Source organism: Gobius niger, assembly GCF_951799975.1.
Source record: "Gobius niger genome assembly, chromosome: 1".
Lineage (NCBI taxonomy): Eukaryota > Metazoa > Chordata > Actinopteri > Gobiiformes > Gobiidae > Gobius > Gobius niger.
In genome coordinates, this window is record NC_136852.1 from 49,433,000 (window position 1) to 49,458,504 (window position 25,505).

Below are 25,505 nucleotides of genomic sequence, written 5' to 3' on the forward strand. Positions count from 1 at the left end.
ATTTATTTATTGACATATTAGAAGATCTTTAAACAAACTCTGAAAGCTATGTGAATAAACTACTTTCTAAAATTAAAAGTTTTCTTGTTTTTTTGTAATTCAGAGCTCAATTAACTAAGCTAAGAGATATAGAGAATATTTAGATATGAAAAATCCCTCTGTAAAACAAAAACAAACTACACAGCAAAATATAGTTCAGTAGCCTATATAACAGGAAAATGTAATGTCTGTAAATGCTGCCTGAAACCTCCCAAACCACCCTCAAACCTTAGTTAAGTCTGTAAACATCTTGGAGGCAGTACTGTACAGAGAGGCAGTACTGTACAGAGAGGGCCCTGTCTGTGTGCAGTAGGGGGGGTGATGCTGAGGTGGTGATGCAAACACAAGTGGAGAGAGGCTGGCTTTCACTCGGACCACAGTCGCTCATTCTGCAGCTGCCAACTCTGCGGAGCTCACAGCCGCGACCAATGCTGCCTTTCCCCCCGACTCTCTGCAGCTAACACGCCCATATCCCGATCCGATGACGGGGCACTGGAGGAATAAATTCAAAGGGAGATAAATGGAGGCAATCGAGGTAGGAAACCTTCAAACAAAAATGACAAAGCTCTGTGTTTTGCCGGTGATGCTAACGCTAACGGATCGGGTTAGCAACTTTAACATTACCGAAGCGTAATGACAGCTCAAGTTCAACACGGGGTCAAAACAATCTCATAAACAAAGTGTATGTTTTCGGATTAAAAGTGGCAATATTTCTGAACTTGCTTTGTGCATGGGTAGAGTGAAACGGTTTGTTTTTACACCCCAAATTCTTTTACTACTGATACAAATTTACCAAAAGTGTAAACATCTCAACCGGAAATGCCAGGTGAAGTTTAAGATGACCCTGATTTAATGTTATTAAGATACTACATTTTATAACAGTGGCATGACGCATAACATCTACGTATTTATAAATGTTATATTCTGTGTGTTCTGCCTCTTCTGCTCGATTACATATTTATATTTTGTGCTTTGAAATCCATTTGTGGGCTTTTATTGTGAAAAGGATTCGCCAAACCGGAAATGTGCTAGGTGACATTCTGTGGCTAATGCTAATGCTAACTCCCTTCATTTATTGTGCTACTTTATCTGTTACTCACCACATAATTTGGGGGAAGTTTCTCGAAACCACGCATTACCCTATTTCGCGTCTCTTGTTTATGTTTATTTTGTAATTGAAGCTGTAAATTTAGAGAAAGCTACGGAATTTCTGTATTATGTTAGCCTCTTTTTTTTCTTTTGTAGGTTTAGCTCCCTGAACAATGTACCACCAACCCCCTAAAAGTCAACACTGTTTATGTTGTCAGTTGTCTGTCATTGTCATTTTGTTTGGACCCAAGAATCTGCTATTGTAATGCCAGATTCCTGTCCTTTCTCCCTTCTTTTGGTGCTATTCAATGGCCAGGTCTAAATATTTAAAATCAGAGGTAACCAGAGATGTGCTGAAGTTTTCCCAGGACCAATGATTGATGTTAGGAATGTTCTGCCAAAATAAATTCCCTGTCAGCTTGTATCCCAGGACCTCAAGAACTAGTCCATACCCTCGCAGCCATAATATTAGTACCAACATCCAAAAACAGTGATTAACCTTCAACTATTCCATGTATTTGGCCTAGCTTTCTCGTTCACTTTTATTGGTCACTCCTGTAACTGATTGAACTATTAGAGACAACAAAGAAAGTGCTTCAGTGTAAAGAACTATTAGATAATGAATTGTGACAATTGCTTATTCTTGTTTTTAAAGTCGAGTTTATTGGTACATGCATTAAAGACATAATGTGTTCATTGTTGAAAACAGATTTGTTAATTATGAGGGTTCTTTTATCGTAAGATAAAGGTATTCACCGACTTTGCATACTACTGCCGGCGTGTCTTTGAGCAAAACACCCAATTTGTCATAGTGACGTTGTTAGTGTGACTGTCTGATTTGTTGTTTGGAGAAGATTCTGATTGAAACTGCCAGTCTTACTTTTGCCGGTCTTCATAGCCACCTGCATCTTCTGTAGTAGTTTACCAGGAAGTGTGATGGGGCAAAGATGGATTTGCTTTTAAACTCAGTTGATAGAGATTGTTCTACTGCCACAACCAACATCGCATTGCCTACTGCTGTTGTTGATAGGTCTGCACCAGCTATCGCCATATTGAAGCCACAACATATCTTATATGAGATATATTCGCTATCAGTCTAAAACAAAAACACACAATAACTTCAAAATGTGCAAAAGCTCAGTTTTTGCCATGGTTTGTATTTAAAAAAACAAAACAATATTCAGTATTCTTGTAAGTCCCGTTTTGACACTTAAAGTTTTGAAATGATACATCTTTAAATCTATCTGTAAATCCTTCTTAATAAACAGCGAGACGTTTTGTAATCTGTTAATCCACATTGATATTAGGCGTCTGTGTGCCTGTCGCCTGGAGGCTGCTTGTCCTTGTATTGACCTTGTCATCCTTATACATATAAGCATTCTTTCTTTAGTAGAAACGCCACAACAGGAAGCTGATGTTATGGCACGGATGTGCCTCCCAGCAGTTAAACCAAGAATGAGGAAGGCCAGCATCAAGCAGCAAGGGGCTATTTATGAAGACCCACCTCCCAATTTTCCCAGAAGTAACTTGGAGAAAAAAAAAATCTTCTTTGGCAGCGGCTTGTCTCTTTGTTCAGCTGAGTCTGTAATGAACACTAGACACATTTGTTCCTCTTGGATCCGGTCCACTGCATTCATCAGTGGTGAAATCAAGCCCCCATTTAATTTGAATTACAACAAGTGTTACAGTCTCTCAGGCTCTTACTTTCAGACCAGGTCATCGATGGACTTATTTGGCCATTTTTAATGTTTGTTTTAGGGTTTTTATTATAGTGCAGGTTAATTGGTACTGGAGAAAAGTTAATACGGCAAACAAATAAACAACCACACTATTTATGTTGTTTATATTTATATTTTCCTATATTTTTATTATTTATATTTATGTTTTACTTTCTACTTTTGACTATTTTATTGAGGACTGGCTGCCTTCTGCTTAGTCCACCTACTTTTTATGACTGGGGCTGTGAAACCCCATGGAAGAGGAGTTTAATGAATCGATCATTCATAGAGATGATACTGTACAGCTGTTTGTACTTGTTAGTGCATTCTCTTGTTTTTAAAGATTGAGTTTCCGATAAAACATAAGAATAAACTAGCTTTTGTGGCTTGTAAAACATGTTCTTTTTGCTTCAGCTTCACCAATATCACACTCTCTTCCTGTCATAGCATACCTTTGTCACGCCCGAGTAAAAATAATCTCGACAAGCTTGTATCTTGCAACCAGCTGTTTTGTCTTCCAACGACGCAGCATTGAAATACCACTGTCGACATGCAAGCTTGGCTGAGAGACAGTGGGGAGAGTCAAATAGCTGACTTTGGCCTATTTAGCTGCTCTGTTGCTCTCTGCTCTATTCATCCCCTGTGAAAAGATGAGGGCTGAGCTAAAAGCTGCCTCTGACATCTGCTTTGACGTTCAGCTATTCACAACACTGGGGAGTGGAGTGAGCCGAGCGTTTGTCAGTAATGGATAAAAACGCCCTGTAGGCTCTCACATAGTGCAAAAAAACCCAAGAGTTACCAAGCAAGTGATTACTTTGGATTCCTTAGATTGACATTACTTAAACTTTCAATTAAGATAGTATTTTGAAAACCTGATTTCATGCTCTGTGTGTATCACGTTTAGGTCCCAGCCTCCTTTCGGTAAACACTGTTTTGGTAAATTACTGCTATGCTATAATTACACAGTAGCTCGATATGCTTAAAAACTGCATTGAAGTCGCCGTTGTGCCTTCCCTCTGGGTTTTGCGAGGTGCCAGACGATAAGTGCTAAACTGTTCAACTTGAAGCCTTTGTCTCTATGTGTTTTGGTTTTGTCATAAGTCTCAGGGCGGGGGAATATTTTCAGATGGGGCTTGATCTGCTCCAGCATCTGTATCTCATTTGAAAACCTTGAATCATTTTTGTTTATTTATTGGAGACAGAATGATACCGCAAGGGTGAGCCATGCAAACATTTGTGAATATGGCGCTCTGTAGGACGACTTATTTACTCTTTCTACATCAAAAATATCTAAAGGCAATCCTAATATGTGTGTCTAACAAACTGAACAATTAAAAGAAATAAAAAGAAAATCGGTGCCTGAAGATCAGTGAGAGCAAGAACCTCTGCCAAGGCATTGATTCTGTCTCGCTATTAGAGCTCTTAACCCATAGACCTACTTAAAGTGCACAATTATGACACATCAGACACATTTTTTGCTAAAACATAGTTAATGCAATTATATTTAAGATTTTGCTAATAAATACTAAAATAACTAAAATAGCTTCCTTTAGTTTGATATTTTTTGTGATATTTATAGTTTTCATTTCCTTATTGGACACTGACAGGAAGTGACATAAATAGAGATAATTTTAAACTGTTGCCGTGCCGACCATGTTATAGATACAGACGGCATCGCATCATACGAGGCCTCGCCGAGGGGGAATGAAGTTTATTTTGGGAAACACAATTTTTCACTCTTTTTAACCTTCATCTGGAAGAATCTAAACTTATTTATATTTATTAACAAATAAAGTCAAGTCTAAATCGGGCCGATTATGGATGTTTTATTCACAGCAGATTGTTCAGTAGAAGCGAAAAAACGGCAGTGATAGCTAGCGTTAGCATGAAGCATCATGTTAGCATTCTCTGTTATTTATGTATTTATGGGTTGTTGAACCACTTTGCCCCTCTCTTTGTTTCTTTCTTCAGTTGAAAACTATATTCATAATTCAGCATTTGTGAAAGTAGTTTTGGAGTAATTATAGAAAGTTTTGATTTTTCTCCTCTTTGTTTTCCCGCTCAATTGCTTCAAACATGACCATAGATGCTGTCTGATCTATGTCAATGGGAAATGAGTGAGTGCAAGTGGTTTTTATTTTCAAAAAAGTAATATTTTTGAAAGATGAGGCCAATCAGTTATTATATTTAGACCATATCGTGTCAAGAGAAATCTTTGGTAGTTGCGTTTCTGCTCGTGATCACCTTTCTGTTATTTTGCTAAAACAATGTCTTCTTTGAGAAACAGCAAACTGCCTTTTGTGCTTGTAGTTCAGAGCTTCCATTTAAACAATACATTAAGTTTTCTCCCATTTGAAGCATTGTGAACTTTCCAAGTACTTGCTCAGTCCTGCTGCGCCCTAATCTCTTTTTATGCTTTTTGTAGCATAAAATCAGGTTATCCAGAAACTTGGACATAAAAATCTGTGAACAAAGCGCTGTATAAGGAGTTGTTGGTTGCTTTCGACCAGTTTTAAACGCACGTGAAGAAAAATGCCGCTTCCAGCCAAGCGTTCAATTTATTTATACGAATCATGTGTCTCCAATAGAGTGTTCAGGCCAGGTTTGGAGTTTGGCACAAGAGTTTCATTAAATCGTTATTAGGCGTCTTATCGAGGGCATTGGAAGAGAACTGAGGAGAGTTCTTGGTTGTTTATAGACGACTGTATTCGTGACCGGGAGAGTTTGTAGTCATTAAAACGCAATTGCTAAACCTAACTTCCATTCAATTTACCAGTAAACCACAAAAACTGTTGAATTTGAAATTGTGTCAAAACAAGGCAAAAATGAAACTGAATCAGGAGAATCATGTCTTTTGTACATTACCAGTTTACCATGTGTTTTAAGCTCTGTTTGCAACACAGTTTGTGAAACGCTGATGTATTTGGGCCTGCTGCCATATGGATATTATCATCTGATATTGCGATAATAATAATTTGGTAGTACTTGGTGCAGCTCAACGTGGGTGTTGTGGGTTAAACTGGACTTGGTCAGAGATGATGATAAAACAACCCAAATACTGTAAATTTGTAGAAACAGCAATATGACTAATTGCTCTAGGCTTTCCAACGGTTTGTATAGGTGCTCTTGGGAAAGGGCACTGCAAACAAATACGAGCAGCCCTGCTTTTTTGCAATACTGTCAATTCCTTTAACATTTCTTAGCAGTAGGGCTGAAAGATATATCGTTATCGTATTGATATCGAGATACGAACATTCAAAATATAAAAATCGAAAAAGAGAGATATAAGCGATATAGATTTTCATCAATAAAGCTGCATTCTTTTGTATTGTGATTTTATTTTTCTGAAAAATGCTTAGTTTTCACCTAACCCATAGTTTTATCGTATCAATATCGAGATATCTGGCATGAATATCGAGATTAAGTCATACTGTATATATGATGTACAACACTGCCATTTCTTGAGTGGTGCTTTACCTCGGGCTACGATTGGGGGGTTTGGCTCTTTGTTTAGTGCTTTGAAATATAATGTAGCTTCTTTACTGTTCTAAAATGTTCTTAATCCTAGTCCTTCTTGTGTTAAGAAATTGGATTATTCATTTCCCCCTGATTTGAAAATAGATTGCTTGAGTACATCTGATAACCCTTGACTGCATTTTTTTTTAATCAATTTGAGCATAAGAATCTTGTCAGTAAATCTACCCATTTTCTTACTTTCTGACTTTCCGAGAGAGCATCCCACTCTCTTGTCCTCAGACCCTCCACTGGGGTAAGATAAAAATTACTAAACAACAGTGAAGCAAGTACTTGACGTCTTCCTGCTCCTCTGGACATTTAGCCACCCACAAAGTCCACACAGGCCTCTCCGGAGCATCCATGTTGTTGGTGCAGCTGCCTCCTACTGAACTGGGAGGATACGCTGGGCTTTTACAAACAAAGCGGCGCCATCTAGTGGAGAAAGAGCGGTGCGGGTTTCCCTGTGTAATGTTTATCTTCATTCCTGAGTCTGAGGGTGGTCCACATCAGCTGCTACTGAGGCGATTGGAGATTGGAGAAGTGAATAACATAAACACAGCAGCACTTTTATAGAACACTGTACCTCCTCCAGTGTAAACAGCAGGCTTCCCACAGACCCCCCCCCCCCCCCCCCCCCTAAAATACAGCATTGTTTACTGCTGTGATTTTATTGTTTACACACATTTCAGATTAATTGTTGAGTTAACCTCTTACCACCCACCAAAACAAAATGCATTCTCTCCCCTTTGCCATTGTCGTCACTTTTTATTTCCCTTATGTGTTTTGTCACTTTTTTATTACTTTTTTGCTGTTCTTTTGTCACTTTTTTGCCTGGATTTTTTGTCTTTTTTTGCTGGATTTTTTGTCACTTTTTTGCTGGATTTTTTTCTTTTTTTCTACTGGATTTTTGGCATTTTTTGGCTGGATTTTTTTCTTCTTTTGCTGCTCTTTTGTCACCTTTTTGTTGAGTTTTTTTGGGTCACTTTTTAGCGCTTTTTTGGTGTGTTTACATCCTCATTTTCTTTTTTTCTTTTTTATCGCTGTTTCGAAGAAGCTTTTAGATTTGGAGAACTTGGAGAACAGGAGAAAACATGTTCAGGTGGGAGTTAAGTGGTTAAATGTTGATTAGAAGAGTCTGAGCGCTGGTTAGAGAGAGGAGTGGAAGAGGAGAGGAGTGGAGAGTGGAATGGAATGGAGGCTGTCAGTCTGCCCCGGGACAAGAAAAGGATTACACCCTTTGTAATAAGCTGCCTAGGTGATGATGAGGGACTTAACAGTGATCCAGGGGACACAAAACGCTATTGAGCAATATCGGGCATAAAAGTCGTGTAGTGTGTGTTGAGTGCTGACCTTAAAAGTAATGGATGACAATCTTGTTCTAGTGTAAAAACATTCAAATGAACATAATGTGAATGGAACAGCATTTTCACACAGATTTTGAAACTAGAGAAGGAGCTGCATCATTTTTTTTTAAGGAAGAATTATTGCTGTCAAACAGAAGGAGTGTTGGCCTCTGGTGCTTTCTGAATTTAAGTGATTAGAAGTACTTTACTGCTGCTTTAGATTCCCCTGCTACACACATAGATGTCCAATAGTCCAGCTAAGAAATGGAGGAGAAAGTAGATCTGTAAATGTACAGTTTCCAGGTCTGAAAGCTACATCAACATTTCTCTTAGCTTTGATTTTAAATAATTTGTCCCTCATCAGGGGAATTGCATTGTACGTAATAGCCTTATTATCTGTCTTAAAGGCCCTATACCTGATTTTATTTCTAGATTTTTGTCCTCCTTTAGTATATTGGAAACTCAAACACAAATTATATAACTTTTGTATGAATTTTATTAATTTCCAGGCTATTTTTCGCGTTTTTGTGAACGTAATCCTGAAAAGTGACCCTGCAAGTTGTGAAATGTGCCTGTAAACTTGTCCCTGTGAAGAACTGAGATGCTACACATATATTAGGAAAGTGAGGAATGATTTGGACTCAACTAACGTTTTAATTTAGTGGTTTCCTCTTTCATTATTTGCAATTGTTACATTACTTCAATAAAATCAGGTATAGGACCTTTTGACACATATGTTTTCAAACTTATTTCACAAGTATAAAGCTGTTTAGGTTTCAAATAAGATGAATAAACTATAACTATCCTCCCTGAGTTATAACCATCCTTTGAGACTATGCAATACCCATAGATAGTTGTTCATATTTTTTATTTCCATTTGATTTGCTCATTTTGAGATTTCACACATTCCCCTCTTGGATACGCTGAGAAGGAACCTGCCGTTTTTCTTCACGTGTCAAATGTGATCTCACTGTTTTGGGAATTGCTTTTGTGGAAAGAATCCCTCGTCTTCTTGGAAAGCCGGGTCGTTCCTTCTTTAACTTTTCACCTCCCGTCGTGTGAGTAACTGTACTGCTTTTTTTTTTTGTCCTCCTCTTTTTGCTCAGGGCGAGTGGTAAATGCGGCGCCGGAGGTCTCAGCATGAAGAAGTCGGTGCGTCCCGCGGCGTCTAAAGCGAGCGCAGACCGGGGGAAGACCGAGGGGGCTGTAACCGCGGGCAACGCTAAACCTGCTGCTAAGAACAACACTTCCCTGTCCAAGGTGAGGGAAATACTTCACTATTAACAATGTGCAATTATCTTATAACTATCCAAAATGTGCCGCACTGTATTGAGCTGCCGAATCATCTGCCAAAGCTAAAGCACTGTAGACAGTTTTTTCAAAGTTGTTGACTGGAAAAACGTTATTGGGATAATGTAAGATTTAAAGATACTGATTTTGTAGTGCGAGTAGGCGAGTGAAGCTTTGTGACACTTCAAGGCTTTCATGGCAAAAAGTCTCGCAAAGATTCGAAGCCTCAGAGCAGCTTCATTCTGTTTGAACACTGACATTTTGTGGACAAACTTTATTATTGCGACTTCTCAGACATATCAAAGGCCAATGAATAAGAGTGTTTTTTTTAAATTATGTGGGTCTGTGATCTAGGAGCTCCAATGGGCGGGGCCGACTCGGTCACCTGCCGATTTTATCAACCTCTTAATCCCCACCTGAACCGAGTGCGTTTTCTCCAGTTCAGTTTTACCCAAATCTAAAAGGGCACAGCCTTTTTCAAGACGCTCTTAAATTTGGGTAAAGCCCAATTGGAGAAAATGTGCTTGGTTCAGGTGGGGGTTAAGAGGGCAGTCATCTTTTTATTTCATTCAGCTAATTTAGTCAACTGTTTGCTGTAGATTGCGGTTCCTACGCTGACCACGGCAAGGCGCAGACAACTTGCACCATGAAATGCTAAAACAGGGGAAATACAGCATATTTACTAAACACTTGGTTTACATCGCCAAAGTAGGACTGTGGTTTAATGCTCAAAACTGTCAAGACAAGACACTGAAACAGAGCGAAGCATTTAAGTCATGTGACCAGCAGGAAGAGCGATACAAGCTCCGGGTTGTATGATTTTGCTTACAATATTGTAGAAATGCAACTGATGCTGGCTGATACTGAGCAGCATCATCATCTATGGAGTTGCCTCTTTTTTTTTACCATGTTGTTGTAAGAAAACATTTATTTTCAGGTGAAAAGCAGTGATGATCTTCTAGCTGCGATGGCCGGTGGAACCGCTGCTCCCAGTGCCGTCTCCACAAAAAACAAACGGACCACCAGCACCGGGACCACGGACAAACCAAAGACCACTTCAGGTACAGAGTGGAAATGCATCATTGAGAAAGGCCTGAATATGGAACTTAAAGGAAGTTTAGCTTCAATGACACTGAAGGTGGTCACATTTAGGCTTATTAAATGGTTTCAGGCACCTACATGTTAGACCTGTAAGCTCCCTACAGTTGCCAGTAGTATGTTTACATTTGAGGCATAATTTGTTGTACAATTTTCTTTTTACAAGATTTTTCTGTGTTTTGTGCCGTTTGCCCTGTGGTTATAGTAATACCTGTTGCCCTGACTGAGCTGACAGATTGAGAAAAGTTACAAAGTTACAGCCTTTTTCTTTAGAGTTTCACATTTGTTAAAATTAGTGACCATTGTATTTATGACGGCGTGTGGAGTTTTTGTCATAAGACTGACGACATTATTCCTCACTCTTAAGCATTTATTTTTTTGGGTCTTCAGCGGGGACTTCGACCAAACGCGCCACATCCTCCACGTCAAAGGAGCCCAGTTCGTCGCGGGACCGACTGAGGACCACCAGAGCCTCCACCAACAAGAAACAGCAGCTCCTCTCGGGGTCGACGGGCGCAGAGGGGGCAGCCAGCAAACGCTCCCGAGGCCAAGTCGTGTCGGAGTCCGAAAGCCGTATGAGCAAATCCAAATCGGACGGACAGATCAGTGACAAGGTGGTGCTGGAGTCCAAAGTTCAAGACTTGCTGGGACTGGCCAAAAGCAAAGATGTGGAGATACTGCATTTAAGGTGAGGAAGTTCCAAAATTTCCTGTATAAACCCTGACTTTGTTTTAGCCTGTGATTCTTATATAAGTTTAGCTGCTGTACCAATTTCAGTTTCTCTCAAATGATAAATAGGATTTAGGCTTTTTTTGTTTTAATTTGTGTTTTTAGGAGTGAGTTACGGGACATGAGGGCTCAGCTGCACTCGGGAGACAAAGACGTCCCGCAGCAGGACGTTTTGGAGGAAGAGGAGAAGCCCATCGTATCTGCCATTACAGCGGCTGATGTGGAGTCCACGCTGCTGTTACTTCAAGACCAAAACCATTCCATCAGAGAGGAGCTGAACTTCCTGAAAAGCGAGAACCGGATGCTTAAAGACCGGCTGAACGCACTGGGGTTTTCCCTGGAGCAGCGGCTGGACGGGGAGAAGCTGTTCAACTACACCTCACTGAGTCCAGACTTGGCAGCAGGGAGCGGCCAGAGCGATGGAGGAGGCACAGGTGAGTGTCCAAGTACCACCAGGACTACAAAGACCACAGCGTGTAAACGTCTGGGCCATATTCCCGTGCTTCCCGATTATCACCGTACCATCTAGGGCAGGGTACCGCTAAGTAATACTAGCCTGGTATTAAAAGAAAAAGGTTTAGGTATTACTGGGATTGAAAAATAAAAGTATGGAAGAGAAATAAAAGATCTTTATATTTAAGTTTTGATGCTGTTTGTAATCAAAAAGAAAAAAAAAGAAAAAAGTAAAACACATGTTGAAAATAAAATGAAAAAAAAAAAGAGTACATAAAGGGGAAAATGTTTTAAAATTTGGGAAAAATTGGGAATAAATTTGGAAAATTTGGGGAGAAAAAAATTCATATTAATTGAGAAATTGGTGGGAAAAACATCTGGAAAAACTGGGGAAAACTTTAGAAATAAGAAAAACAACTTGGAACGTTTTTCTGCCCTTTTGTCGGAATTACATTGAAGGAAAGGGAATATATTAACTTTATTATTCTCTTTTCTGGTTCTAGACGACAAATATTTTTGTATAGGTATCAAAAAAAGTATTGTTCAGGTATCGGTATCGAAAACCAAGTATGGTTAAAGTACTTGTATCTAAAAAACTCTCAATACTCATTCTACCTCTTATGACATACTTCTTATCTTCGAAGGTTCGGCTCCTGGCTCCTTGGAAGACCTCCTCACGGGTCACCAACATGGCGGCTCCGTGGACAACCTGGACAGTGAATCGAGCGAGGTGTATCAGGCCGTGACCTCCAGCGATGACGCCCTGGACGCTCCCTCGGGCGCCTCGTCCTCCTCTGAATCCGAGTGCGCCCCGAGCCGCGAGCACTCCCGGCGGGGCAGCAGCGGCAACGCGAGCGAGGTGTCCGTCGCCTGTTTGACCGAGCGCATTCACCAAATGGAGGAGAACCAGCACAGCACGGCGGAGGAGCTGCAGGCCACGTTACAGGAGCTGGCCGACCTCCAGCAGATCACGCAGGAGCTGAACGGCGAAAACGAGCGACTGGGCGAGGAGAAGGTCATCCTCATGGACTCCTTATGCCAGCAGAGCGACAAACTGGAACTGTACGGCCGGCAAATCGAGTATCTCCGCTGCCTGTGTGAAGAGCACCACATTTCGTACGCGCTGGAGGAAGATATCAAAAGCGGGCGCTACATGGAGCTCGAGCAGCGCTACGGCGAACTCGCGGACAACGCGCGCTTCGAACGGGAGCAGCTTCTCGGGGTCCAGCAGCATCTCTCCAACACGTTAAAAATGGCCGAACAGGACAACGCGGAAGCCCAAGAGATGATCGGAGCGTTGAAGGAGAGAAACCACAAGCTGGAGAGGATCTTGGAGTCGGAGAGGCAGGACAGGGCGGCGATGGCGGCGGCGCTGGACGAGTACAAAGCCGCGGTGAGCAGCGACCAGGCCGAGCTGAGCCGGTGCAGAGCGCAGCTGGAGCAGGAGAGACAGAGGGTGGCGGAGCTGTACTCGCTGCACACGGCGGGGGACAAGAACGACATCTGTCAGCTGCTGGAGGGAGCGCGGCTCGGGAAGGAGGAGGCCGAGGCCAAAGCCGCCAAGATGCAGGAGGAACTGGAGCAGGCGCACGCCGAAATGTCCACGCTGCAGGACGCTCTGAGTAAGGTGAGTCGAGGCAAGTTTATTTATGTAGCCTTTTACAGACGACTTTTTAAAGCGCTCAGTCACTCAGGAGCTTACATCGCAGTGATCGTCATTCATTTAATTCAACCCAGTTTAGGTCACTTTTGTTTCGACCAACGGGAAAAATCACAAAGTTAAGACTACAGAGATTACTTAAATGGGAATTAAACTTTCACAAGCATTGAAGAAAAAAATAAAATTGAATTAATATGACAGGAAAATATTGAAGAGACAAAAATGGCTCGTTTCAGTGCCTTCTGTGCCCTGACTAATTAATTGTCTGGCACAAATATCTAAACGAGTGCTAAAATTATCAAACTGACCTCAATACAAGTAGAACAAAGGCTTTTAGTTCAGGTCATTCCATTTAATTAACCTTCCATTCAGCACTAATGGAAGAGGCATTTCAGAAAATACCTCTTCTGTCCTGGTGCACATTAATAGTGTTCCATATATTTCAATAATGCGAAAAATTGGTACCATAACTGTGTAAAAAGTTAGTTGCGTTTGGTCAAAGTACAAAAGGCCTAAACAACTTATAACATTACAAAACGTCTATGTTGGTGTTTCTCAAACCTTTCACACCAAGAATTTGGCATCCAGATTAACACTAGTTAATCTGTCTATTAAAGCACTACTAAGTAACTTGTTTACCTTAATAAATCCTTTCCGCAGTCCCTCAGGGGGTAATACAAGTGTTGATGGGATAATTGAGGGGTCTTTCATCTCCCCCTGATGTCTCTGGCCAGAAAACCACTCTTGCAACTTCGCTGCCACCGGGTCGGAGTCACCAATACACACTAAAGGAATCAGGAGAAGCTAACAGGCTAATGGGCAAAGCTAACTGTATTTAAAGCCAAGTTTGAGTGGAAAAAATTATCTCCTGAGTAAAAAAGCAACAAAAACTCAACAAGAAAGAGCGACAAAAAGGTGACCAAAATGTGACCAAAAAAATACGGAAACACGACAAAAACACCAAAAAAGCACAGATCAGCTTTGAAGGCATTAGCTTTAAAATGAGGCGTCACACTGCAAACACGCAAACATTACCTTTTAAACACAGTATATTTTGATAAAGACTGAACTATCGTGGCTAAGTAATGATCATGTTTGTGTAATTCCCATGTTTCTCAGCTGGACCAGAACTACCGCGAGTTCCAGGAGCAGGCACAGCAGCAGATGTCCGAGCAGGAGCGAGCCTTGGAGAAACAGAGGATGGAGCTCCAGGAGAAGGACACGGAGATCGCTGACATGAAGGAGACAATCTTTGAGCTGGAGGACGAGGTGGAGCAGCACCGAGCGCTAAAGCTACATGACAATCTCATCATCACCGACCTCGAGAGTGAGTGGGAAATATCATCACGAAGTCTTAAACATTCAGTGTAGGGAATGCTGTTGTAAATCTGACTATTTTAACTTTTCTCAGACTCTGTGAAGAAGCTGCAGGACCAAAAACACGACATGGAGCGAGAGATTAAGATCCTCCATCGACGGCTGAGGGTAAGGGCTGAGTTTGTGCGACCGTAAATAAAAGGGAAATCTGAGCGCGCAAGTTTAAACACATTTTGAGGAGATGCAGCTGACGGTGAAGCAAAAATTTCCCAAGTAAAAGGCTGCAATTCACCTCAGAGAATGCTTAATGTTTCTTTTATCTTTTTTTTCTTCTGGCGTCCTGGTTTTGGGTTATCTACAGCAAATCTTTTGGTTCTACAGAAGGAAAAGCGTTTGTGTTTTGGTTTATTTTCTGACCATTACAGGGTTTCCGTGGGGCATTAAAAGTTATTCCCTTTAGTCGTTAATTTTTGCTCCGATTAATCCCACCTCGAGAAATCTTGCCAGTATTTTCAGTGTTGTCAAATAAACTCAGATTATCCAGAATTTAGAAGAGTATTGTTTTCAAAATGAAGCTAAAATATTCCCAAATCTCAAGATTTTACTGAAAAACATAATTAAAATAACTTTCCCTTTAAATTTTTAAATTTTACTCTTTTTCACTTTTCAAAAGCAACAGAAACACACGACTAAAGAGTGATCAAAAATTTTTATGGAAAAAGTGCAAAAAACCCTGCAGCAAAATAAATAGAAAAAGTGACGAACAAAAAACAACAAGAAAGCCACGAAAGAGCGACAAAAACGTGACAAAAATGCACTGAAAAAATTACCAAAACGTAAAAATGTGCCACAAAATCGCAGACAATGCGACAAAAAAGTTACGATTAGTTTTGTAGGCCTTAGTTTTCAAATGAGGCCAATCGGCTGTAAGCTCCAGTCGAGAAGCTTTTAAATTTGGGTAAAGCTGAACTGAAGAAAATTTGCTCGTTTCAGGCACCAGGGATGAGTTTATAAGCTCGTTTCACAACTTTCAGGGTCACTGTCACAATAATGCCTTGACAAATGTTCTGACTCAAAACATTCCACTACCAGAAAACATTTCAGGTCGGGTGAAGTAAAAACTAGACTAAATATTGCTGTTTTGTTTTCTCAAATCTGTTGTTTTGCTGCTGTTTGATTATGTAAAATGGTGAGTAAAATCAAATATAATTGACTGGTTTGCTTCAACAGGAGGAGTCCATGGAGTGGCGTCAGTTCCAGGCCGACCTGCAGACGGCTGTGGTCATCGCCAACGACATCAAGTCCGAGGCTCAGGAGGAGATCGGGGACCTGCGGCGCCGCCTGCAGGAGACCCTGGAGAAGAACGACAAGCTGAGCAAAGAGCTGGATGAGGTCAAGAGCCGCAAGTGAGTTTTACACAAAGACGGGAAGAGGGAGACGGATCACGAGAGAGAGATAGAGATGTGTGGGTCACTGTGACATGGGAGTTTGATAAAGGGAGAGCACCGGCTTTTCTGAAGTATTCACTACGCAAAACATGAACACCGTCAAAAATGTAAAGGATTCATGAAGAAGACCACTTTATAAACACCTCACACATCCTTTCTTGTGTCTCGTAGGCAGGACGAGGAGCGGGGCAGGGTGTATAACTACATGAACGCGGTGGAGAGGGACCTGGCCGCGCTCCGTCAGGGCATGGGCCTGAGCAGACGATCCTCGACCTCCTCGGAGCCGTCGCCCACCGTCAAAACCCTCATCAAGAGCTTCGACAGCGCCTCGCAAGGTCTCTTTGTAGCTCCACATTTTGCCTAGACACATTTGTTCAGCTACTGCATGTCAACACAAACATCTTAAAATTAGATAAAACATAATCTAATCTTAAGTACAAAGGTAAATCTCAATATAACACTTTTATTGAACTCTCAAAAAGCTCACTATTCATGCATCTGTCTTTATTAAAATCACAATGAGTAAACCGTCTCTGCTGAAACTAATACCACCCAAACAATTCCATGTTATCACATTTTATTGGCCATGTGTTCATTCACAGGACAGAGAGGAATAAGTGAGTTGACCCCCTGTTTAAGGATGCTCCAAGGGCTAATTAGACATATTTATGCATTGAGAGATTATTAATGACATTTAGAGTCAGGTTTGTGCTAACCTGAAGTCCAATCACTGAGGTGTGGCTTAAAAGCTATTCACACCAGACATCCCCGATATCTCGCTGAACTGCAACAGTTTTGTGAAGACGAATGGTCCAAGATTCATCCTGATCGTTGTGAGCATCTAATCTGCAACTACAGGAAACGTCTGAATGAAGTTATTACAACCAGCATTGAATCCCAAAGGGGGTGTACTCACTTATTCCTCGCTGTCGTGTGAATGTTTAATACAAATATGAAAACATGTAATTGGTTGGGTGGTATTTGTTTAAGCAGAAACTGTTTACTCATTCTAGTGATTTTAATAAAGATCAGACCCCATTTAGGAATTTAGGCAGAAATGTAAGAAATTCCAAAGGGTATACCCACTTTTTCCACCCACTGCATGCACTGGTGTGAGAATTGATAGAATTCGTGGACGAGCACTTTGAACTGAGCTACTGCCACTACTGCTCTTGACTTGACGTGGATCATAATCTGCTTTTTTTTAATTTGAAATTGGAGAAGTAGGACCTTCGCCCCCTGCAGCGACAGTGAGTCCTCCGACGGCTTCAGCGGCTCCTCTGCCCCGGACGCCCCTGAGCCCCAGCCCCCTGAAGACGCCCCCCGCTGCTGCAGTCTCTCCCATACAAGTACGGAACTTGAGTTTGGGCCATGTCCTGCTTCCTGTAACGTGTAAAATACCGTAGAAACACACAGAGCTAAGATCTTCCTTTTCTTCTTTGACAGAGACATTCCTTACCTTCCTCCATGTCGGCGGCCAAACCCCTGTCTTCAATAAACGACAAGAGAAACACGTACACAGACATCTCCATGCCAGGTACAGTTTTACAGCTTTTGTTTGTTTATTTTCTGATTTATGATAGAGGAAACTGGAGAACAGACGGAAAGCAGGCAAAGGTAGAATATGCAAATTCCAAATGAAAAGGCCCAGGAATCAAACTTGCAACCTATTCACTGTCATCATTGTCATCAGTGTCATGGTAGAATATAAGCTTTACATTTTAGTTTTGCTATACCTTTTTGGAATTTCATAAATGTGGCCTGTTGAGCAAACAATTACTAATGAATTTTTAATGCAACAGAAACTAACTCGCTTTAAAATGACAGTTGACCCCGCCTTAACCGAGTGCGTGTCCTCATATTCAGCTTTACCCAAATCTAAAGCTTCTCGACTGGAGTTTACCGCCTATAGGCTGGAGTAACGCCTCATTTGAAAGCTAAGACCTACAAAACTGATAGTGACTTTTTTTGTTGCGTTGTCGCTGCGTTTATGTCACGTTTTTGTCTTGTTTTTGTTGCTTTCTTCATCGCTTTTTGGCGCTTTTTAGTTGTGTGTTTGTCGCTTTTTTTTTGTTTTTCCAGCACATTTTTGTGGCTTTTTTGTCACCCTTTTTTTTTATTATCACTTTTTAGTGATGTTTGATGATGTTTTTTGTTGGATTTTCATCCTCATTTTTTTCGCTGCTTTGGGGCTTTTTTTGTCATGTTTCGTCACATTTTTATCACTTTTTTGTCGTGTTTTTTGTCGCCTTTTTTATTGTGTTATTGTTGCTTTTCCGGCTCTTTTTTGTTGCTCTTTTGTCGCTTGTTGCGTTTTTCATCCTCGTTTTTGTCGCTGTTTTGTCGCTTTTTTCAAGTACCTTTTATATTTGAGTAAAGCCAAACTGGGGAAAAAGTGCTCGGTTCAGGTGGGGGTTAAGAGATTACACTCTTTTCAAAAAGTACTCACACAATGAATATCAAATTACAATGAGACACAATTCACTATGTAATAAATGATTGCATTATTGAGTCGATATACAGTAGTTATTATCCAGACAGCCCTAGAGCCTACACAGTACTAATCACTTATATACAGTGTTTTCTTTTCTGCTGCAAGCCCGAGTTACATCCAGGAACTTGAACTTGTCATAGTGACTAGAAAACTGCTGTTAAGAGAAAAATAGTGAGGTATTTTTCTTGGAAGTTCAGATTAGCTGCATGTACGGCCTGTCGCAGTCGGTCTCATTGTAAACCGGATGCACCGTGGACTTCATGGGGACAACGTTCTGACAAAGTTTCCATCGAGTTCAAGTGCAGCGTGTGAACGTGCGCACTGGGCCGTAGCCTCCGAGGGATCCGTTTATTCTGCGCTTTAATTTATTATTTCTGTGCCGGGGGAGCGGGGCCTGGTGCGTCCGTCAGAGGAGCAGGAATGCGGCCTCTTTCTCACCCCGCGCCACATGTGCGATTTCTGAGGAAGTCCCATATCATCTTCTTGTGTTTAGAAAGTGCGAGGAATGATGTCATGTGTGCGTAATGTGTCCACAGCTGACCACTCGTTCAGAGGAGCTGCAGCCGCCCGGCCCCAGTCCGCCCTGCAGAGAGTGTCCAACATGGACTCCGCCAAAGCGATCTCAGGTCAGACACGCTCCGTAGAAGAGCGGCTTTGTAGTGTACGTAAAAGGGGAAACATTATGACTTATTATTAGCCAAAACTACTGCTAAATGATATGGATTTTGTATTGTAATATTCTTGTCCCGTCCATGCAGTGTCTCGCAGAAGCAGTGAGGAAATCAAGCGAGACATTTCGGCTCCAGACGTAGCGCCCTCTGCTGGCCTGATGACCCTCAGTGCAGGCTCCTCTCCATTGTCCCTGTCCTCCTCGTCGCCCACCGCCTCCGTCACCCCGACTGCCCGCAGCCGACTCAGGTACTATCAGTTTAGTTGGTGTAAAACAGGGATCTCCAACCAGTAGCTCAAGAGCAACCAGTATCTTTTTGTTATGAACACGCTAAGCACAATCTGCAAACATTTGAGTCAATACAGTAAAGTATAAGGACAAAGCTCACAAAATATAAGCCTTAGTTATAGAAATAATTAAAGAAAATGTTATTATAGTAGTAGTATTTACTCTCACGGACAATTAATGAGTAAAAAAAACACAACTTGCTACGACACCTGCAGTTGCGCGTACGGCCTCTAGGGGCATGACTTACTTAGCACTGCTTTAACTTTAGCTTCAAAGCGTGGTATGCGTTTATTACTTGGGTGAATTTGTTATCTTTCTAGCGTACGTCTTCCTTTGTCTTTTCAGGGAGGAGCGAAAGGACCCGCTGTCCGCCCTGGCCCGCGAATACGGCGGCTCAAAGAGAAATGCCTTGTTAAAATGGTGCCAGAAGAAAACAGAGGGATATCAGGTGAGGAGCTGATTGATGGGTCTCTGCTCGGATAAAAGAAAACCTTATCATGAGACTAAACCATACACAGGCTTTTCATCTCCGGATCATCTCTTAGTTCACTCCTCCTCCTCCCTGTCCTCCCCTCGTCTGCTATCAATTTAAAGGAAAAATGTAAAGCTTTCTGTTGATTTTTGACCAGCATATAGTTTCACTCTTCGGCGGCTCTGTTCTCAATGCAAATGCACCACATTCAAAAGGCTTTACTGTGATCCCTAAGGAAAAAAGATATCAATGTGGATTTGCTGAGGCCTGTAGACCTCAGTGAGTAAAAAAACACAGCTCATTTTATAAATATGTGTTGCATTATGATGATTACTGCTCAGTGAAAATGTGCTTGAAGTGAAGATTTAATTACATTTCAGGCTCCTTTGGAAGTCCACGCCTTGGTCATAGATTTCTAATGGTCCTTTTCCTCCATCAATCAGGGATTTTCTGTTACCCAATTAGCAAGTGAAGGCTTTCTAGTTTTATCCTTTGACGTCTCTCTAAATAAACATCTCTAATTCCAGTCTGACGCTCGTTTCATGATTTGAGCTGCAGGGGTCGCGTGAGGTCAGGGCAGGTCTTTTTCCTTTTGTGGCCAGATGGATTTCTTGCGTCAGATGTTGCTCAAAGATTGTGTTGATTTTGGGACTGGGCCATTTACGATCTTGTCGGTGCTTTAAAAAAAAAAAGGTAATAATTGAAACCATGCAGAAACACAAAGCGACCAAAAAGGGAGCTGCTCTGTACGTTATCAAATTCTCAGACGATAACTATGTTCTTTTTAATGGTTACAATGACTCCAATAAAACTGTAAAAAATACACAAAAAACAGCTTAAAACCAACTTTATTTAGTGATATTCAAAAGATTTTATTGTCATTTAATATACACTACCGGTCAAACTGGGAAAAAAAAACTGTTTTCAGCAGTGCTAACATAATTACACGAGGGTTTTCTAATCATCAACTATCCTTTAGCCCTCTAGCACAATGTACTCTTAGAACTCTGGAGCGATTGTTGCTAGAGACGCGCCTCTGCAGGTGTTCCATTAAAAATGACCCATATCTAGCTAGAATAGGCCTTCACAACAATCACGTCTAGACTGTATTTCTGATTAATTTAATGTTATCCTCATTGAAAATAGCAGTGCATTTCTGCGCTCAAAATGGTTTGATATGTTTGCAACCACTTATTTTATTTATTTATTTACAAAACCTGTATATCGTTAAAGGGGCTAGAGGCAAGTTAGCCATTTTATACTCACTACTGCCACCTCAGGTCATACGTGTAATTGCACCTTGTGTCATTTGAATGTGTAATTCCCTCTGCTGCCAATAGAGGACATTCAAGTCAAACTTTGAGACACAAACCAACATTGGGGATAACGTCTCCTTTTCATTCAGAAATTGCTTAATTATAGTTTGTGTAATGTCACTTCTGAGTTGCCCAAAGGCGATTTCTAAGGAACAATTACCCTGATATTTCCCCTTTAAAGCACATTGCTTAATGTGGCAATTGACTGTGGAGTGAAACAGTAAGTAACACATTCTCCGTATTAAGAAGTTAAAGCCAATCTTGGAACCAGACCTTTTCTTTGTACATATTGCAAAGTGAGTTCCCCTTTCACTTGTACGGTCTGCCCTTGAGTAAAACTATAAAGCCACAGCTTCCATTGACTCACATCCTCTAATGACTGACTTACACTAAACATGATGCAATATCGTTCTCCTCTGACCTAAAAGCCAACGACCCGTAGATATATCTCGTTGACACATCTGCAGAGAAAATATGTTTTGATTGTGCCTTTAAATGACGGAGGTTGTAGTTTCCATGGCGTCGTAATCCCTTTTAAGGAAGTTCGCTTCATTTAACTCAAACAATATGTGGAAAACAACCAAAGCACGTTGTGGACCGCAGTGTGAGCGAGACGGGCGCAGGTTTACACACAAACACACGCACTGTTTGATGTGTTCAGGTTTTGAGTTTGTATACAAAGCAATGAAATAACGTGATTAGAAAAGGCCCGGCCTGTTTAGTGTAAGTTTTATAGGGCGCAGCGGCAGGTGGATTTATAGTGATGATAATGATGTTAAGAGCTCATAATACTGGCAGTGACATTTACATTGCACAGTTGTAATTCTTCCATGAGACACAGCCGGTTTTCTCAGAAATGACCTCAGTCTTGTTCACCAACAGAAGATTTGCTTTGTCATAATGTTATCAAATATCTTACATCGGAAACTAAAAGGTGTGTTCTGCATATTCAGTCGCCCTCACTGGTGTTTGTCAGCATGTTGTGACCAGGGGGTCGGCAAGTTTACCCAATCGCGGGATGATTTTCTTTCAGATTCAGGACTGCTTTATATTCTTGGTAGATTTGTCTTGCAGCGTTTGACAGGTTTTGGTGTCAGGACAGAACTGTAGATTTTCCCTACCCCCTGATGTAAACCATGATGCTTCATGAAGTGCACACTTTGTCAGTGACTCAATTGCCTCTTTAAGTTTTGCATTATAAATGGTATCTGCCATTGTTTATTATCGCATGTTTGAACCTGAGATATAATGATGACAAAAGCCTTAAGATATTTTCTAACTAGACACACATATGAACTTATACTGCTGAGGATACCAAGGCTCTTGTTCTATAGTAATAATTGCTAAAAATAAAAAAGAAAGACAGTTGGTAGAGCGGGTCGTCTCGTGATCAGAAGGTTGTGGGTTTGAATCCCAGCTCCCGCAAATGCACAATGTTGTTGTGACACTTCACCCTACTTGCCTGTCTGTGTACATTGGTGTATGAATGAGAGAGTGAATGGGTGACTGGTTCCTGACTGTAAAGCACTTTGGGCCTGATAAAGGTAGAAAATGTAAAAAATGTAAGTTGAATCCATTTACCAGAACTTCCCTATTTCATTTTCTTTTTTCATGCTTTTTTTGATAATCCTCAGCTCAATAAAAGTAACAAAAAAAAAACTTAGTTGCAGTACCACTCCAGACTCCAAACAGGTGCAGAGGCTGTAGACCTGACAATTAAAAAACGATTAAATGAGATTGGCTAAGGCATAGATTGAATACTTTTTGAGTGATTGCACAGCTCTACATCCTTGTCTTTTTTTCTCCCCAGAACATTGACATCACAAACTTCAGCAGCAGTTGGAACGACGGATTGGCCTTCTGTGCCGTTTTACACACGTATCTGCCGGCCCACATCCCCTACCAGGAGCTCACCAGCCAGGACAAGGCAAGCCCTGTCCCACTGAGACAGTAACACACCTTTTCACCGGTTAACCTACACGTATGTTGATCTATGTCTTTGTTGCAGAGGAGGAACTTCACCTTAGCTTTCCAGGCGGCCGAGAGCGTGGGGATCAAATGCACTTTGGTGAGATTTATCACCTATAGCTTTTAAAGTAAAGCCGTGTAAATCAGTCAGCTTTAAGTGTAGTGGACGACTTTCAGATTATATCTAGGTCATTGTGCTCCTGAGAGCAGATGTCAAATAAGGACCTTTTATGTTATAGCCACTTTAGATCACATGCCAACCCCGGGCACAGTGAAAGAATACAAAACTGGAATGTTTTTGCTTGCTAATATAATGTCATTTACAGCTGACCTTATAGTTAGAACAGGTAGGAATGATTATAGATGACCTGCTTTTGATGGAAACAACTTTCTCTATTAGAGGAGGAAAGAAGTAAAGATAATAATCTGGAGAGTACAAATTTGACTATGTTTATTTAAAGTATAAAGCAGATAAAGCAATAGTCAATTTCAGATTTGTCTTAGAATAACCAGAATACTGCTCCAAAAAAGATGAGAATACTTTAGGGGAGGCAAAACTCAGATTTTTTTTTATTTTTAGGATTTGAGCTAGCTTGGTTTCTTATAAACTTTCACCTGGAGACAAAAAAATACCTCATTTTCACAAACAATAGCTTGTGATAATCAGAATCACTGATATTATTTTCCTTTCACAGGTGCGACAATATAATGTTTTTTTTTTTTTTTTACAGATATTTCCACTAAATAATTCTTTGAAAACTAGGTACACAAGAAATCCCCTCTTAAAAAGTCTCGACAAATGTCGACAAAAATTAAACCATACATTTTAACCTAGTTCGATCCATTATTCAGATTTGGGGAAAATATTGGACATTTTGGGCATTTTCAGGCAAATTCATTATTATTATATGAAAACATAAAATGACAGAAAACTTGCAATACATTTTTTTGTCATATTAATGCCAGTAATTCATAGCAAATGTTTCAAAGAGATTTCTGTAAAGTAAAAAAAGTTTCCCTACTCACCTGTAGCGTCTCACCTTAAATCCTCTCACAAGTACCAAAGGAAAGGATATTTTACATTTCACCACATTACTGCACCAAGAAGTAAACTTCAACAGATTTTTGCTCAGTATCTAATGGTTCCTTTGTTTTTCCCTCGCAGGACATAAACGACATGGTGCACACGGAGCGACCGGACTGGCAGAGCGTCATGACCTACGTCACAGCCATCTACAAATACTTCGAAACATGACTCAGAAATCGCCGCAAAACGACACCATCGACGAACCAACTGCAACTCACCGCTACAATCAACTGTTTTACCTCACACGCGCCCCCTCTGTTACAACATCTTCATCGAAATGGACTTGAATTTGACTTTGAACAACACTAAACGCGGGGGACGACCGCTCTCCTGAAGCTACACGTGCGATAAGGGCTTATTGTGTGTATGTCTATGCTGTTACACTGGTTAAAGGCACAAGCGCTACATGTCTAAGAACACTAGAGCATACCAGATACTCTGTACATTTATAAAGTAAAAAAAATAGTGCCTTTTTAGCCTTTTCCATACTCTTGTAGCTAGTATCTGCGTTTATGTATTTAAGTTTGTGTTTAGTTTAACGGCATTAGGTACAAGCTCCAACATTTTGAACCTGGCTAAAGCTGAGCACACACTATAGGATTTTCTTTAGCCTGAGTGTTGTGTCTCTCCGTGTGGGAGCGTCACGACTGGACTCAAATCGGATAATGTGGAAAGGCTGAAATAACCGTGTAGTGTGTGCTCGCCTTACTGCATCCAGGGATTTGTAAATTAATTTGGCGTCATTTTACGTCAGTCGCCTTCCCATTTATCTAGTTCATAAACCCGGCAAATAAGGGTGCACTACTGGCTTGTTGCTGGATTATCTAAAACAAAGCTAAGCAAAGCGCGACATATCCGAATTAGCCATGAGCAAAGTTGCCTCTATAGAAACGTATCAAGTGCCTGTTTAAAAACCCGCGACAGTTTATGAAGCTGAGGAGCAGAAATTGCCAAAATCTTTAGTTTTAGGGCCTTTGATGGCATTATTATTATTTCAATATGAGACTGAGAATGGATAGAAAAGCACAGAAGTGGATTGTACAGCACCAGATTGCAGTTTCCAACAAAAAAAAAAAGAGCATTATGTTAATTTGACCAAAATGTGTGAATGGAAGTCTTTTTTTTTTCTTTTTTTATGGCCCAGTATGTTGAGCTGGACTTTTTCTTTTTTTTTTTAACCTTAATTTTCACTTTAACACGCCACACATTGATAATAGTCAATGTAGGTCAATATCAGCAGGTGCAATGTTGCATAGCAGTTTCATTTTTGCACATTTTTACCGAAACATAACTTGTGCCAACGACTTCCTGTGTGTTTCTTCAACTTTATTCCTTGTTAGCCTGGTCAGCCATTCACATTCACTACACAGAGTTAAGTCGGTCTAAACGTTTTCTTTCTATTTCTTTCAATGGTTTTACTGAAATGATAAAAAAATAAAGGCTCCGGTTGAGAAACACCGTTCTAAAAGCTGTGATTTGGTCAACATTTCAGTCCAGATGACGACATTGT

At 40.8% G+C, this 25,505-nt stretch overlaps 1 protein-coding gene across 2 annotated transcripts; it reads left to right on the forward strand.

Moving 5' to 3' along the window:
• Nucleotides 1-405: 405 nt before the first annotated feature.
• On the forward strand, nt 406-24,589 carry specc1la (sperm antigen with calponin homology and coiled-coil domains 1-like a). Of its 2 annotated transcripts, none has more exons than XM_079554530.1 (18): nt 406-574; nt 8,812-8,965; nt 9,933-10,056; nt 10,484-10,781; nt 10,928-11,256; nt 11,920-12,902; nt 14,055-14,262; nt 14,347-14,420; nt 15,483-15,658; nt 15,872-16,035; nt 16,922-17,049; nt 17,147-17,237; nt 18,731-18,820; nt 18,953-19,112; nt 19,498-19,600; nt 22,751-22,867; nt 22,949-23,008; nt 24,074-24,589. In XM_079554530.1, the coding sequence occupies exons 2-18, from the start codon at nt 8,846-8,848 to the stop codon at nt 24,161-24,163; spliced, it is 3,315 nt and encodes a 1,104-aa protein (XP_079410656.1). In that variant the 5' UTR covers nt 406-574; nt 8,812-8,845; the 3' UTR covers nt 24,164-24,589. The 2 variants fall into 2 exon arrangements, with proteins under 2 accessions (XP_079410656.1, XP_079410657.1); XM_079554531.1 differs by having other exon boundaries at nt 16,928-17,049.
• The last annotated feature ends 916 nt before the right edge of the window (nt 24,590-25,505 follow it).

Coding starts and splice junctions, on each gene's coding strand:
- specc1la (XM_079554530.1), top strand. CDS start 8,846: ATGAAGAAGTCGGTGCGTCCCGCGGCGTCTAAAGCGAGCGCAGACCGG. Junction 18,821..18,952: donor CTCCGCCAAAGCGATCTCAG/GTCAGACACGCT, acceptor CCGTCCATGCAG/TGTCTCGCAGAAGCAGTGAG. Junction 19,113..19,497: donor ACTGCCCGCAGCCGACTCAG/GTACTATCAGTT, acceptor TTGTCTTTTCAG/GGAGGAGCGAAAGGACCCGC.